The sequence below is a fragment of the Ochlerotatus camptorhynchus genome, unplaced genomic scaffold (assembly GCF_037179485.1).
Source record: "Ochlerotatus camptorhynchus isolate MF236.1 unplaced genomic scaffold, CSIRO-AGI_Acam_v1.1 ptg000011l, whole genome shotgun sequence".
In the NCBI taxonomy this organism is placed as follows: Eukaryota; Metazoa; Arthropoda; class Insecta; order Diptera; family Culicidae; genus Ochlerotatus; species Ochlerotatus camptorhynchus.
This window is the reverse complement of record NW_027040503.1, coordinates 1,074,493-1,091,901: the sequence shown is the minus strand read 5'-3', so window position 1 is coordinate 1,091,901 and position 17,409 is coordinate 1,074,493. Positions and strand designations below refer to the sequence as shown.

Here is a 17,409-nt window from a genome sequence, read left to right as displayed (position 1 = left end):
CTTTACTTTTCCCTGAAAAATCCTGGAAAAACCTGGGAAAACATGAGGCAAATTTACTCATCGCTGAGTTCCTGCACTTTATTTCTTATTTCTGAGATAACTAAACTCAAATTTGGGTCAATCTCATTCGCCGTGATATCACCTTGAAAGATATCGGCGCCGGTGGTTAGCGTGATTACCTCTCACCCCAGCAGGCCTGGATCCAATCTCAGTCGGCGCCACCGGCATGTTCTAAGGCATAACATCTCTGATCACGCCTTTCTTCGGGAAGTAAAGCCGTTGGTCCCCGGTTGAGTTGATGGGTCGATAGGTAGGGTCCAGGTGTGGGAGCTGCCTCCCTGGCGTCGGTAGCATTGGAGCTCAGTACGGAAAACAAATCTCGCGTCACTTTTCAATAGGTCCTATCTACATTGATCGATTCTCTTCATCGACACTCTCTTTCGTAAATAACTCGGCTTCACAAATGTTTCCTGCCGTCTTCGTCGAATTAGATGCTAGATTATTGCTTCTTCCATGGCATGACATCCATGGCCGCTTACGCTTGGCGTGTTTAGTGTAGGTGACAGCATCACGGATCTCATTTTTTAGGAACACCTTCAGCACACCTCGTAAATCAGACCGGAGATACGTCAGACACCGCCACGGCGAGCCAGACGACGGATGGTGGTTATCTCGAAGAATTTGCTTTTGGTTCTGAATATGGCGATGAGTGTGCAAAATATAACGCAATTCCATCCTTCCTATTTGCACGCGCACGAGGATCGGAGGCGATTGGTACTTCAACTTGTTTCGTCTACTTACTACTCTCTGACGACTGTGCTGGGGAAGCAGCATATGCATGTAGGTAATTGTTGGATTCGTTAGTGAATTCGACGCTCTTGGACAATGCTGTACATTTACCAGTTTTTCAATAGTTTCTTGTTGAAAATCAACATTCGGAAGCATTGTGATCGATGCGGGGCAGCTGAGTTATTAACGTTCAAAATCTTTCTTAATTTGTTACATGTTCCATTTTCGGTTTTCACAAAGTGTACCCCCATATAGAAATCAAAGACGTAGTCCTACGTCAAAAAAAAAAATGCCGCTGCATTTCTGCGGATGTCACAAAGGAAGCGGATGTCACAAAAAAAAAAGAGTGTGCCGTTCTTGCTCGCCTATACATGGGGTGACACTGTCGAAATCTTGGTCGAAATACATGGAATGGTGACAGTTCTAGGACAAAAAAGTTGAAATCACGCATAACTTTTCATAAAGGTTAATGTTCAATTCAAAACATTTCCAAATGTTTTTTTTTTTTTAATTTCATCGGTTGCTCCCGTAGAATAGGAATATACATTTACCCTCAAATAAAAAAATGAATTGCTCTTGTAAAAATAAAATAGTGCTCGAAATAAAATAATGCATTATGCTTTTCTGTTCTGCTTGGTTTTTTTCTTGCCTGCTGTCTTCTGTCGCCATATTGTCATTATGAAAATTCCATTAGCCTTGGAATAAATTCCAAAAAAGTTCAATAACATAATGGCTAAATTAAAGATCCGAAATGATTTCCAGTGTGCATTGGTATGAATTTATTTATTGAGATCTATTCTATCTATTGTGCATTGGTATGAATTTATTTATTGAGATCTATTTTCTGTAAAATTCAAATGATTCCATCGAGTTCATTTGATTTCTGAAACAATTTTTTGGATTTTTTTGGAGGCGCATTTATTTAACGCTCATATTATCCAAATATACAAATATACAATATACAAAGACGCAAAATTTTTGAATTTTTTTTTTAAATATCCCAGAAATCAATTTAATAGATCGCAAAAATCTTCCTTTGCATAAGTAACCTACATACCATTTGCTATAGTCATACACACTTAGAAATTATTATTTTTACACGAGACGTAATTCAGCTTTGACGTAAATCATGGAACGTAGACAAACATGGCATGTAAAATAAAGTGTCCTGAAACTGAAACATTTGTGACTCGACGAAAAGTGCGTTTGATTGAATTGATGTTCTCGTCCTTTTCAACTGGTTCTTATGTCAAAAGGGCCGCTTGCATGTGTCGGTCTCAATGCAATGAAATTTACATGTCTTTTTCGTAGTGTGTAGCATACACTTAGAAATACCTAATGTTACACGTGACGAAATCCACCTTTGACATAAAAGACGAGACGTAAACAAACATGTAATGTAAAATTAAGTGCTTCGAAACTGAAAATTTCGATACTCGACGAAAAGTACGTCGTCTGAATTTCACGTCTATTATGACTCAATTTATGTCAAAATTGACGCTCGTATATTTCAGCCTCAGAGCACCTAAATTTACATGAATTTTTTTAAGTGTGTATGTATTATAACGGCAAACATATCAAAGGCCTATTTTTTGTTGAAAATGTGTGTTTTATAAAACATTAATACTACCGTATGCGTGATAATTTTTGAACCATTAAATAGTGTGAAACCAAAAAAAAAACGAAAATTTTTTAATTGGAAAAAAATATTTATTCAAAAGGGATATGTTTGTAAGAACTTAAACCTACACACTTAGAAAACAATCATGTAAATTTAGGTGCTCTGAGACTGACATATACGAGCGTCAATTTTGACATAACAGCTCAACCAAACGTACCTTTCGTTGAATAATGAAATTTCAGTCTGTGAGCACATAATTTTACATGACATATTTGTTTACGTTTAATCCTTTATGTGAAAGATGGATTCCGTCACATGTTAAATTAGTTATTTCTAAGTGTGTATATTAATCATTGATAGAATTGCCACGCTTCCGGAATGCTTGACGGGTTCTGATAGTATAGTATTTTTTCGCCATGGTGTCTTCAGAAAAGTTTTTGTATAAAATAAGGCGCCAATATTTGTGTTAAGTTCTGAACTCCACCACAAGTGATGTTGTTTCAATGCCACAAGTGGCAGCTGAAGGCTACATGCAAATATTAAAAAAAAAACCGGACCATGCTATATATGCTTGAAAGCAGTCGTGGTTATTTCGAAAGCCCCTTCAAACTATCACAGACAGATCTTGTACTTTTGGACCTCGTGGAAGAAAATCTTTGGCATTCAAAGAAGAAGCGAGGTTGTTAAGAGACGCAAGATGTCTGCAATGCGGTCTAACTACCCAACAGATGAACTTGCATTTGCAACCCTTATACAATCATCCAAAAATGGTTTTGTACCCTAATCGGAGACGGAACCTCTTGCGTTAATATTGGATCTTTATTTATCGAAAGGCATATACGAAAAGCTTCGTAAATGAGCTCTGGATCGGAATGTGCCTACTACAAATTTCTGCAAGCTAAATAGTGCTGTTATCCACTGTAAACGTCTGCAGAAGTGAAACTAAAGGATCTCTTGGAGCACACGGTAATGAGGATTGTTGGTGCCAATGTGTGCATGCTGGGAAAGTTTAGTGATGACGAATTGGAGAAAATGACTTTAAAGATTAAGTTGGGATTTGATGGCACAACTGGATTGACAAACACAAGCAAGCATTTAACGATGATGACGGAACAAAATCCAATGCAAATGTGTTTGTGCCAGTCAAACTGGAATCAAATGCGAACATTTTTTTTTTTTCCAGAACACACGTCAATCTAGAGCACCCTCTCCTGGAATCAACATAATCAACAAGGATACTAAAAGGGACAAATGTTTCAAGGAATTTTGAGATCACTTTTGAACAAGCTTTCATCCTGTTTAAGATTCACCGGGCAGTGTTCACTCGGCTGTCGACAAAAGCAGGCCACTCTCGATGTGTGCTACGCGATCGTCTGTTTTCTCGGCAGCAACCATTGTTCTGCATCAGCAGTTCTTTCGGTCGATGCGTCGTCGACTTTGGAAAGCAACCGTTTCGTGATGAGTGTGTGAGTGCTGACCACGTTTTGCGTCCATTGCTGCAATGGACGCGCTCTGACCCTCGTTGGCGTACAACAATTTGCCATACAATGAAATTACTAGAAGCGGCTCCAGTTCTGATGGAGGAGGCTTTTTGGATGGCGGAAGATAAAGTGTTTATTGTGTTGTACCTTTTGACTATAGTTTTAAAATGTATTGTATAGTGACCAAGAATCCTCGGCTCTGTAAAGTTAATTCGGTTGAGCCTTCTCAAATAAATTAATAAACAACAAGATTCACCGGGCGGATTTTGCCGGATTTTTGTCAGTGAGGGCACAAAATATGTCATTTTTTTTACTTTTTAAGAACGTTTTGAACAAACATAGGTATTTTGAAAATATTCAAATAGTTGTACAACATTATAGTCGTCTAAAACCTATAGTTTATTTTAAATATGTGATAAAACTGAAAAAAAAAACTAAATTTTGTGGAACAGTCATATACAATGCTACGTATCTAAAACACTTAGACATATAGAGGATAGGTGCGTTCGGCAAAGATTTTTGCATTCAAGTTATCTACAACTTTGCTGGAAACACCACATACCTATCTTTTAAATGCAAAAAGTTAGATTTTTCAGCGCCACCTGTGATGGAGTTCCGAACTAAAACTTATTACAAATAGTTGCGCCTTATTTTATAAAAAAAACTCTTCTGAAGACACCATGGTGAAACAATAGATATTGAAGGTGCAAATAAAAAAGTTCGTGGTGCGGTTCAATGTTTGTCTGAGGCAATCTATAGTGGAGTGGTGTTTGGCAAAGGCGTTGACCTTGGCCTTCATCACGCGCCACACTGAATAATCTAAGGGGCTAAGATCGGGGCTGGATGACGGCCACTTATATTTCGGCTAGAACGGCAGATGTACCTTCAGCTTCGAGGTGTGACTTGGTGCCTCGTCTTGCTGAAGAACCACATTTGGCCCAGTTCTATATTGCTCAGTAATCCACGGAAGGACATACTTACTAAGAATGACGATATACACCTCCGGATTCACTTTATCCCCATCAGATATATATGAATGATGGTGCAAACATTTCCACGCCCAAGTAAAATTTAACGTTTTATGATGTACTACAAGGCTTCTATAAAACAACATTCATAAAGCCCTGGCCAAGATAGCTTCGCCTTTATTACTTCAACTAAAAGAATGCTTAAGACTAGAATCTGTCTTGTTGTCCCACCCTGAAGCAGGTTCTAAAGAGTGCATTATCGAGACATTTCAAGAATTACTTGCTGCAAAAGGTTATATGACTAATGCATTGAGAACCATTTGAAATCCTTATTAAGAGTACAATAAAAGCCATTTAGCACCAATACTTGTGTCATTTGCCTTTAAGCTAATCAAGCAAGCATTAATCAAGATAAAAATTGATACATAAATATCATCCGATCTTGCCAAATGCATTGTTCAAATATAAATCTGTCAAAAATCCTCATAAATTTCCTCATCATTAAAGTGAAAGAATAACTAAAATTATCGAAACTCAAAGGTGACAGATTAAATCAAATGAGAAATGTGCTTCGGAAGATAGGAAAAAATAAGTCCGCCTGCGGAGAACGTTGATTTGACTGATTTTTTGACGTAGAACTACGTCTTTGTCGACTATACTTGGGTGCAAATCAAAAAATATGTGTGGTGAAGGAGTGTTAGGTTTTGAACGCTTGTAACTTTGTCATTTATAGATGAAATTAAAATCCAAATACGCCAATCGATAGGATATTACATTACAAACCTGTTGAAATAAATATTTTTCCAATTTTTCTGTAATTAAACTATTGAAAATGTACAAATGATAATTTTATCACTGATTTCATTAAATAAGCCTTTTTCCCAAACCCAGTCATCACAAACGAATACCACTTGGTTGCACATCATTCTGCTTGAACCTGAAAAGATATAAATGAGCGCTGCTCTCATGCCTATGCTCATTACCGCTTCGGACGGCGTGGTACTAGGTCCTGCATCAAGCAGGACTAGGTCAGCGGCTAAAGGTGGATCACGGCGTGTCCACCACAATGAGGGATGAGACTTGAAAAAACGTGCATGTAAAACCCCCTCCCGCTTAACAACCCCCACCCCCTCCCCCTTAACAATAACCCGAAAAAGACATGGACTTTGACGATCATTTTTTTTTCGGGAAATAAATGTTAAGCAAACCCTAATAATGTATAAACAATTAATGTTTTACATGCGGAGCCAACATTTTCAAAAAACATTGCTTAATAGGAGACATACACTCGATGAATTACCAACAACTGACTGTAAAACATATCTGGTACCTCTGTATATGCAATTATATTGACATCCAAAGTCCATCCTTTTTTACATATTCTGCACAAAAGAAACTTTTTGCTCCACCCCATTCATAAAAAACGGCGGGAAATCCTATCAGGTTCTGAACCTGAAAAGATATAAAACAGCGCTGCTGTCATACTTTTGCTCATTGTCGCTTCGGACGGCGTGGCACTTGGTCATGCAGTAAGCAGGACGAAATCAGCGGCTAAAGGTGGATCACGGCGTGACCACAATGAGGAAAAGTAATGATGTAAACCCCCTCCCCCTTTCACAATAACCTCTCTCTCTCCCCCTTCACAACAATCTCCCCACCCCTCAACAACCTCTCCTAACCCCCCCCCCCCCCCCACTCATCAACACCCCTTCCTAACCCCTCCACTTCTGAGTGGATTCTGTTTATGTGTGGTCAAATGAAAATCATGTGGAATTTCACATGGATATTTGTCAAGAAAAATGTGTAAATTGTTTTGAGTCAACCATAACCGAAACTTTGAAATACTTGAAAATTTTAAGATAAAGTATAATAGTCAAAAATGCATGAAAAAAATCAATTTTGTGTGGTTCTACGTCATACTGCGGTCGTGTCTAGGACACAAACCTTTAATTTTTTTTTTTAATTTTTTTACTAATTATTTTTTTAATTTAAGAAACAAAATAAAGTAATATGTTCTGTTAATCATTTCTCCCATCCGAGAAAATTTGATGATTTTTGTAATTTATATTACTGCTAATTGATGAATTCATGAGAATAAAGTTATTTTAAAAGAAAAACATCTTGAAAAACGATGATTGAAAAAAAAGCAAATGGAACAATAACAATATGGCAACAATTTTCCATAAGCCATTTGTGAAAAAGCTGTTTTCCTTTATGAAATCGCTAACAAATGCAAAAAAAAATTATTGCGGCTTTTATGAAGAAAATTTGCAAATTGTTTTTATCTGAAGCCACTTTGCTTGATCTTATTCAGTTTAGTTTTATGACGGCATTAATAATATCAAAGTTGCCTGGAAAAAGTAAAACGTCAAAATTTGTTTATCTTTCGATAGTTTTGTCGTGCGATCATTGCAACAATATTATACTCCAGCGTTGGATCAACAAGCTGCGTGACATCCTTGATAAGGGCAATTCATCAATTAGAAGCAGTTACTCAGAAAGTGTATCTACGTAACTTGGAACAGTTGAAAGCTCAATCGTTCCCGGAAAGTTTTCCTTCTTTCGGATGATACGATGAAGTTTATGTGTCCTTGCTTGGAACAGTTGACGTTTCACCGAATGAAATCGTCGCTTTGGTTCCGAAGGCAACCAATTTCCAGCTGACGGACGGCTTCTGAAGTTTCCTGTCAGCAGCTTTCTGCAGTCGCAGTTTGGCACTGATGCTATTAGGATCATCATCGCAACGGTATTTCTAGAGAAGGCTGCCATTGACAATATGCTGTGTATTCCCATCAATTTACAGCTTCCAGTGCTTTGAAAACCGCATTCACTTCGCTCCTCTAAGTAGGATGCTCTGTTGTTGTTGACCGATTTTGTCGGAGCTGCCCTCCCAGAAAGTTCTGGAGTTGGATTCCTTTTCTCTTCTGTCGACAGCATTGCAAGAATTATTACTCGATTATCCTATGACATTTCCTTGTGAATCTGCGTTTAAAAGTCCCACTCGATTATGTTTTTCACTGTCTTTAAGTGGATCCATCTTTTTAGTTTTACTTGTAAACAGTGGGAGGTTTTGTGATACACTTCATTGACACCAAAACGCATGCTTTTGGTCGCGTTTGAAACCGAACGGATTAATAATTGCTTTTATAATGATAAAACACCTTTATGGAGTATTTTCTCGTGAAATAAATAAAACAAATACCAATTGGTTTACTGAACAGTTTTATAAAGAGATAGAGAGCTGCATTAAATTCATTTCTAAAACCAGACACTTTCTGATTTTCTCGTCAGGCTTTAAACGGTTTTTAAAACAGCATAAAGTTGAATGTTTTGCACTTTTAAACACTGTATTTAAACTAAAAATATTACTTATTGCCGTTATAAAACCACAGTTAATCAGAGTGAAAGCCAAAAGGCTGTTAAATTGTTACTTGGGCGCATAGGGTAGAGCGCTACTTCGTCGTAATCACCCATTTCCGTTCTATCGATCAGAACAGATCAATAATATCAATGAATTCACCGTGCACAAAGCAATACTAGATTTGTTGCTATGCGTTTGTTAATAAGGGGCTACGTAGACAGATTTTTGGAATTCTTGACCCCCCCCCCTCCTGCGTAGACTACAAAAATGTTAAGATTTATATAGGCCGTGGATAATTGTCAACCCCCCCCCATAAACTGTTTACGTAGTTTATGAACAGCCCCTAAGCTACAACATACATCCTATTGGAGCGCATTGTATGAATATTTACGCTCATTGTTCTCAAAACAAAAGAAGTGCTCCCCTAGCGAATCCCTTTTTTATACGTTTATCCGTAGGACGAAGAAAATCTAATGGCGTTTCAATGCGTTAAGACGGAATTGAAACTCGTAGAACGAATTTAGAATCAAGAAGCAGTATTAGATTTTCAACAATATCTCAACAATTTGTGACTCTTTATTAAATCCAACGGTACGTATGGAAAGGTGAATAAATTTAGAAGTCATCTTTGACAGGAATATTCAATTTTTTGTTAAAACTTGTTCAGAAAAGAGAGGTAAAGCGCGGGTTGTGCTTAGTAGGACGGAAATTAGATCAAAAGCCCTACGATACTTCTGAGTTTCTGAGCAAAAGAAATCTAGTTTCTCGATAGAGATAAACACAGAACATTGTCTTTGGGTGTTCAAACTGCAATCCTTTGGAACAAATTATTGGAAAATGTTCTGAAAAATTGATTTTTTTTTTAATGTCTTTCATGAATGTAGCTATTATTTCAAACAGCGAAATCTACATTTTTAGCGATGACCAAGTTAAATTTTTCATCAAATATCCAGATATAAACTACTGTTCTCTTGAAATTCTCCTCAGCGTTCCTTTACTATGCTGTCAAAATGTTTTATTCTTCCTAAAAATCCAATCTTCAGAATCAGATTCCCTTGCAATGCTTATGAGTTCTTGTTTAAATCTTATTTTGGAGCTCTTTCACAATCCCCCTGGAATTGTCATTTAAATGTTATTTCTGTTTTCCCTTTGGATTCTCCTCATAGTACCGAAGAATTCTGCTCTACTGAAATCAACGCATAGCCGGGACGAAGCGATTAAGTTTGACCAAGAACTCTTTTTACAATATTTCAAATAACAAATTCAATTGGGAATTAATTATAATCACTACCTCGACTGCCTGTCATAAATTCCCAAAAACCCAACAACTACAATTTCCATTCAAGCCTAACCTTCACCTGATGAAAGATGAGAAACCGCATGCCGCAGAAAAAAAGGCCTGACCTTGGACTTTTTCTCCGTTTTTGCATCACTCATTATGTGCACGGAAGAAAGTGAAACCCTAATCAAGATTGATCACAATGTTGTCGGCCGACGACTCACGGTGCTATATCCGCAACCACTACCTACATATTGACGGAAGGTGTCGGTTCCAGTCGTTGAGACCCATCCATCATCGCTCACTTCTCGCGATGGTGAAAGAACCCATTACTGTTGGAGACCCTTGGCGGCGGTCATTAGCTAATTTTATTTAGCGTTAGCTTTATGGCTATAGATGATGCTCAATGGGTAAGGTAGGCATAGCCAGTTAATCCATCTCAGGTGGAGTAGGAGCGAACACACATAGAGAGAGAGAGAGAGAGAGAGAGAGAGAGAGAGAGCTGTGCGAACACTCTACTTGATCACGAAGGCATGAACGGATGTTTCAGAGAAAAATAGATAAGCAGACAAAAAATCGTTATGTGCCGAGATGAATGAAGATGCTCAGGAGCTTCCTTCGATCTTTCCTCATACAATGCGCACCTTGTTGAAGCTGCACGATCGTGGTAGCAGCAGCGTCTAAGTATGGCCTAATGGTTCGATCGCTCGAAAGGAAAGTGTGTCATATGCCTAGTAGGTACATATTGGATTTTGATCATCAATGCGTGTTTTGTTTTGGTTATGATTTTCTTGTTGCGTTTGGATGAAAGCTCACTGCACAACAGACTGTAAAGTTTATTGACCCAACCCTCGGAATTATGATTCACTCTCGGCAATTTAGAAGAAGTAAAGAGGAGGGGGTTTATTGTGGTTGACAAAAGGTTAATTTTCGAAATTCAATAGATGGATGATGGATGCGGTGGCATTTGTGCGGGCAAAGGTGAAATTGTTTGCTCGTATATTTATCAAATTCCTTTGAAATGATTCAGATCTAATAGTGCGGTGTAATCACAATCGAACATCTTTTCTTCAACTTTCAGATCCGTGAAGCTCAGCGGCAGGAAGCCTACAGGATAGCTCAAGAGCAGAAGCTAATCGCCAAACAGCAACAGATTGTCAATCACCAGGCGTTCGTGCAGGAGGGCGTCACTCCGCGACCCGTCGATCAGTTCTACAGTCCCATACTGCAGCGGCTGGATAAGGTATTCAACTCGCTTGGCGTGGCGGATGAAAATTGCCGCGAACGGCTCGTATGCGCCATGTACAAGGCTCCGATCAAGTACAGCCCGCACAGTAACTACGTTTCGGCGGAACTGAGCAGGTAAGTGCAATAAGGGTGGGTGGTGCTGTAAGCGATTCAATGCAAATGAGTTTTGCTCTCATAAATATGCTATAATACTTTTTCCCTTCGGATTAATTGTTGTGAATATCGTTGTGGGAATGGATGAGGGATGAGCAACTCAAATAATTTCCGATGAGAATCACGTGCGTCATTGGTTTTATTGTTTCAAAGTGATGCAATATGGCTGATGAACATCAATGACGGTATAATATATTTTGCTCTGGGACGAACTGTTTTGTTACAATTACTCAACATCAGCTAATAACTTTGACATAACATTATCTTTACTGTCATAAAACCAAACCTGAAAATAGCCCTTTGCCGTGAAGTGAGCTTGTTCACATATACTCATTTTGCAGGTATGGTATTATGACTGTTAATATATATTGCATTTCCAGATTTCAAGTCCAGTCAAGTTAATCCGTAAAGTACCAGGACGAACGATTTTTTTTTCACCACACTCGTTCTCAGCAATGCCTCATCCGATTTTCATAAACTTTGGTTTTTATTCAAGGGGAATAGTTGAACTAACTGTTGTCATAGGTACCGCCCCCCTTAGAACCCTCCTCGTTCTTGGAAGATGCAAATATGTCTGTGTTTTTTGTACTTTTTTAACCAGTTTGACCAAATGTTTAAAATTTTCACGCGAATTGGTTGTCTGGTGCAGCAAATGATATTAGATAGATGAAATATGATTAGTAAGACTGAATTTAGATATTTCCATAACGTATGGCTACGATATTATCGGTACCCGATGTCCTGGAAATCGATTCTGTATGGCATAGTAATATCTCAGGCAAAAGTATCTCTTGGCATGTCAAATCATGTCAAATAGGTAGAATCAAGTGAATGAAGATGATTTCAGATGATTTTGGCCAGTTTGGCATCGGTTTCGGAACGCGGATCTGTGAATTTCGGCGAACGGTTTGTTGGAATATAATTTTATTGAGCTATGATCACTGAAATCAGGTCGTAGTGTATCTGATGATATATGGACATATTGGCATCGGTTCCGGGAAATCCGTGGAATCTGGATTTATACCCCTTAGTAACATTCGTGGTATAAAAATCATTTTACATAAAAAATCATGTAAGCATGATAAGATAAGGTCAATAAAGATTATTTGTGTTAAGAGGCAACTAACAGTCAGCCTCAGAAGGTGTCATCAATGATGATCATCAAAAAGTGGGAACGGGTTAATGAAAATAACCACCCACAACTTCTGAAGCTTTTTCCAGCATAAACACATGAAATACACCTACAACTAGTATTTCGAAGTTTGCTCTGATTCATTATCTTTATGCACTCACCTTTTATTCAAGCAATATCTCATTTTGTTGGGTAGATATCTGCTTTTCAATAACATCGATTTTTTTTTTGGCTTAGCACTACGACACACAAAAAATCATCACAATAAAAAAAAATCCCAGTCCCAAATTGAACATCGCTTATTTTACTCACTTCCAGAAGGGATGCAGTATTTGAATAGTCTTCACTACATCTGCTCATATATTTACTTTTACAATCTAATAAGTTAAGCCCGACTTATAATGAAAATTAGCTGAAAAACTGAATTTTTATTCACGATTTGCCGGTAAACAACGAAAGATCACAACAAGACTGACACATGCGCACAGTAAGAATGTATGCGTTAAGCTACGCATCCCATGTTTTATCCTAGCAGCAATCATTGGCCAATGTTGCCAAAACAGTTTCATGAAACTATTACATAAGATTCAGTAAAATAAATTCGATGATTGATAGAAGCATCTTTGTGCATAGCAACTCAATTATTTTCTATTCAGAAATATTTTATTTGTTGAAAAGATAAAATAATCGCCCTAGATGACACTTTTCTATGGAAATTTTGTTTTAATAAAATTACATATTTTCTTTTTTGGGTAAACCGGCAACACGACTAACCAAAATATCATATGTTAGACCATATGATTATGCTGATGTTTACAAACAAACAACACAGTGTAGCTATGCGTGACTTCCGTATAATATACCTAGTTAATATTCGAACGATGTCGCAGAAAACGAAAGCACAAATAGCTGCACATAAACGAGAAGCAATTAAGAAAATCATTAGCTGGTGATACAGTTAAAAATTCAGCTGCAAACACATTCCTTGATTCGTGTGCCATTCTGGATGCTACATGATAACCTCTTTTATCAAACAATGTGGCAGAAATAGCGCAAAATCTGTTTATAAAACTGTGGCTATCAAAAGAGAATGTCGATGAAGAGAATCGATCAAAGTCACTTACACCCCTTTCCTTCTAATCCCCTCATTTATAAATTGAATTTCATCAAGTGCTCCAAATATGCTGAAATTTTGCTCATTAACATTCCTGACACAGTTCTTTAATATGCTTCAAGTTTTACCAAAACCCGTACCCGTTTAGTACAACAAAAGCTTAAACAGTTTGATTTTTTTTCGCCGTCTGAAAAAATTGGCAAGGTTATATACTTTTGTCCGATCTTGGTTTTCACTCTGTGACAAAAGAATAGAACCTGTGAAGTACAGATATCGCTACATGCATCAGCCGCAACGAATGCTGTAGTATGCTTTGTCAACAGTAACAATATAAATGACCACGTTGTTAAGGAGGTATCGTTTGAGGCAGCCTACTTCCAGGAGAGAGTTAAAGATAAAGTAATAGATTTCTTCGAAAATATGTTCCTTTAAAAATAATAGAAAATGAGGTTGTAAATAAAAGTTAGTGCATTGGCAAACAGAACATCAAAAAATAAAAATGTACACAAACCATATAGATTGAATATCCAGATTCAGTGACATTTTTTTTCATTGGGGTCATTGGTACTTGGGTATTTTATTGTATTCTTACTATTACCATAAATAAATTGGCATGATGGGTTGCATCATTCGAGTACTTTTGGGACGACCTCCTACCTGAGATTTTAAGAAAATATACTAAATCGAAGTTCTAGAAGAAAAATCACAAAATACAAAGTGTTGTGCGGTAAGGTTTAAGTCGTGTAAGATTCTCTAATGGTGTGAGTGATTGAAGAATTGAAAATCTTGCCTATAAAGTAGAATTTAAATATCGAAATAATATTTCCCAATAATCAGCATGAATTCAATACTACCCATCTATCAAATCTCATAAAAAAAAGTAAGATGTAGCTGTATTAGTTTTTCATGATTTGTGATATTCTCGATAACATCAATACCACCAAAATGGAAAACAAATACATGCAAGTGATTGATTGATTGACATTTGAGCCAATTCCATTGAGCAATGTCAAAATTAAAAAAAATCTCAAAAATTTCGTTTTCGAGTTTTTTATTTATTCAAAGGGTGTTTCTCAGAGTCTTAAACAATGTTAATCATCGATCAAGTTTCCATTTGCTGCAGTTACAGCCTCCACGCGCTTCCGGAATGCACGACAGTTTCTAACAATGTAGTCTGGATCCATTTCTCTCCAGGTACGGGTCAATGTTTGTCTGAGGCTTGCTGTACTCGGGTGGCGTTTAGAACAGGCCTTGGCCTTCATGACGCACCATATTGAGTAATCCAGCGGATTATGATCGGGGCTGGATGGCGGCCACATATCCTTCGCCCAGAACGGAAGATGTTCCTGCAACCACTGAGTGCAGTTCGAGGTGTGGCACGGAGCCCCATCTTGTTGAAATACAACATTTGGACCGTACTGTTCTTTGATCCACGGAAGAACATACTTACTTAAAATCCCGATGTAGACCTCCGTGTTGACCTTGTCGCCTTCTGAAATGAACACCGGGTCCTTTTGTTTGCCATCGGAAGCCACCAATCCAAACATCATAACGCTAGCTCAGATACACGTTCTTGTGCTCGTCGGCCACGTATTTTACCGGAAGAGAACTAATATACCGGTCGATTCTGGAATTTGATACGGGATCGACGGTAAACATGCACTCGTCGGTGAACAGGATTACCGGATTTTTTCGCTTAAGGAAGTTCAAAATTTTCTTGCATCGTTCGACTCGTAGCTCCCGGATGCGGTTGGTAGTCATGAGAGTTTTTTTTCTGTGCCCTCGACTTTGCACCACAATCTTCCTTTACGATTTTCCGTGCCGTAAAATCAGTGATCCCGTGTTCCTTTGCCATTTTCCTTATTGAACGCACTGGATTCACCCGAATATTCCTTTTGATAGCCTTAAGATAGTCCGATAACCCTCGGAACCCGAGCTGACGTCGGACGACCTGTGGCCACCTTCGCGGATAGTTGTCGTTTCTTTTCTCGGTCTAAAACCCTTTTGCCGGTCCCCCGGGACACTCCCTCGGCGATTGAAATGTCTTTTTGCGACATTTGCGCGTGGGACAAATCACGAATACGCTGCCACTTCGTCATGTTGCAACTGTCAAACTAAGTAAATCATTTTCTTTTATACACAGCCTACTACGGTATGAGCTATAGGTTATGTGCATACAAAGAAAACCAAGGCATCATCATGCACAGGTGAAACGGGAACCTTATTTGTACGATGGTGCAAACATTATCACGCATACGGTACAAGTTATGGGCAGATACCCCATTCAAGAAGATGATTTCGTGATCGCCAAAAAATAATGCTTGGGCAGTGGATTGTGGTAGCAGATGTACCAACGCAAATGAACACAGTCTGCTGGTAGCTCTAGCAAAGCTGGAAGTTGTGAGGCTATCCAACGAAAGCACCAGCAGCACTCTTCGCAGAGATGGTTGTAGCAAACATTAATTGGAGAGTGTGCGAAGGATATACCCATAGCGACCATCAGGCAATCCGATATGGCATCGGCCAACGGAATCCTGGTGACCGAAAGTGGAAGACGAGTTGACAGAAACGTTAGTGAGAGCATGTGACACGACCATGGTGAGGAAACTGGAGCCAAATAGCAGATGGCGTCCAGCTTACTGGTGGAATGAGGTAAGGACCATTCCACCACTGTGCCGTTCAGGCGGATCTTGTTATTCTCCAACGGAACAAGTCTGGGAGATTTAGAGTGTTGATACGGATCTTCCAGTTGTTGAAATATTCAGACAGGACGTCCAGGCCTCTCTGAAGTTTGGCAGTCAGAGCTCCGATGACTCTACGCTTGTAGACGATGGCTGTGTCATCTGCGAACAGAGACAACGATCCACCATCAGGGAGAGCCGGCATATCGGAGGTGAACAGGTTGAATAGAATGAGGCCAAGGATGCTTCCTTGTGAAACCCTAGCACCGATGTTGAAAGCATCCGATGTTATGCCATTCAGAGAGACTCGGACAGTCCTGTCCGATAGATACTTCACAGATAAAAATTCTGAATTTTAATAGTGATGTAAACATTCCTTCACGTAAACTTGTATTTCATTTCACACAACCGAGCAACTTGTTAACAATGTTGTTTACAAGAATGGGCTTTTGTATACAATATTTGATACATTGCATGAAATGTCTCAGAACTTTACATGATTCATAATGTAAACTTATATGATATGTGACGCTCCATTTATGTGCATCATATTGAACAGAAATTTACACTACTTTTTCAAACTGTGTTGTTAATTATCTTCACTAGAAAGATTGGAAGGCCGTAGTGCTGCAATTTGAACAGCAAGCCATCATGCCAGACATTGTCGAACGCTTTCTCAACGTCCAACAACGCCATGGCAGATGTTTTCGAAACAGACTTGTTCCATCTGAGAATGTTTGTTACTCGAGTCAGCTGGTGGACGGTCGACTGACCTTTCCGAAAACCAAACTGTTCCTCGAGTAACAAGTTGTTTTCTTCGGCAGATGTTAGGAGCCGGTGATAGGCTGCTTTTTCGAACAGTTTTGATAACCCTGAGAGAAGGCTGATTGGTCGATAACTTGAAGGAGAGGACGGATCCTTCCCAGGTTTCCGGATGGGTATGACTTTACCTGACTTCCAACACAAGGAGAAGTAGCCAAGTCTTAAACATAGATTAAAAATCAGTGCCAAATGGTTGTAGAATCTGGAACTCAAGTGTTTGAGTTCCAGATTCAGGATGTTGTCGAAACCTGGGGGCCTTCATGTTTTTAGATGATTTGATACAGTTCATCAGCAAAAATCTCGGATTCCTCGCGAAAAATGTTGGAAATCTGATGAAGATTGGTTGCATTTTCAGCAGCCTCAGCTTCGTGAGGGCTGACGATGGGATTATGGTAGCTGACGAAGTGTTGACCTATCGCAGCAGCCTTCTCTTCAGAAGTTATCAGATGAACCGCTGGGTCACCGGGACTATCCAGTGGGGTCAGTAGTGGAATGGGTCTTGGCTTATTTTTAAGAATTTTGGTTAGTTTCCAAAAGTGTTTTGCACAATCTGGGAGAGAGCGGATCTTGATAGCAAAATCCTGATTTCTAAGGTCCACCATCCTGGCTTGGATGGTTTTTGTAAGATGGTTGCAATGGGTCTTCAAGACACGCAAACCAGAACGCTGATGAGATTTTTGGTAATTCTATCAAGGTTCAGAGTATTGCTCACCTGTCTGGATACTGGCACGTGTTGTTCCCTGGCTCGGGATATTGCCTC

At 38.8% G+C, this 17,409-nt stretch overlaps 1 protein-coding gene across 2 annotated transcripts in view; it reads left to right on the top strand.

Annotated features, from left to right (window-relative positions):
* Positions 1-17,409, top strand: part of Osi17 (DUF1676 domain-containing protein Osi17) — a 136,110-nt gene that overhangs the window by 107,122 nt on the left and 11,579 nt on the right. For both annotated transcript variants that reach the window (XM_065220999.1, XM_065220994.1), the window contains one exon: positions 10,581-10,861. In XM_065220999.1, coding sequence (XP_065077071.1) covers positions 10,581-10,861 — 281 coding nt within the window. The remainder of the gene's footprint in view (positions 1-10,580; positions 10,862-17,409) is intronic.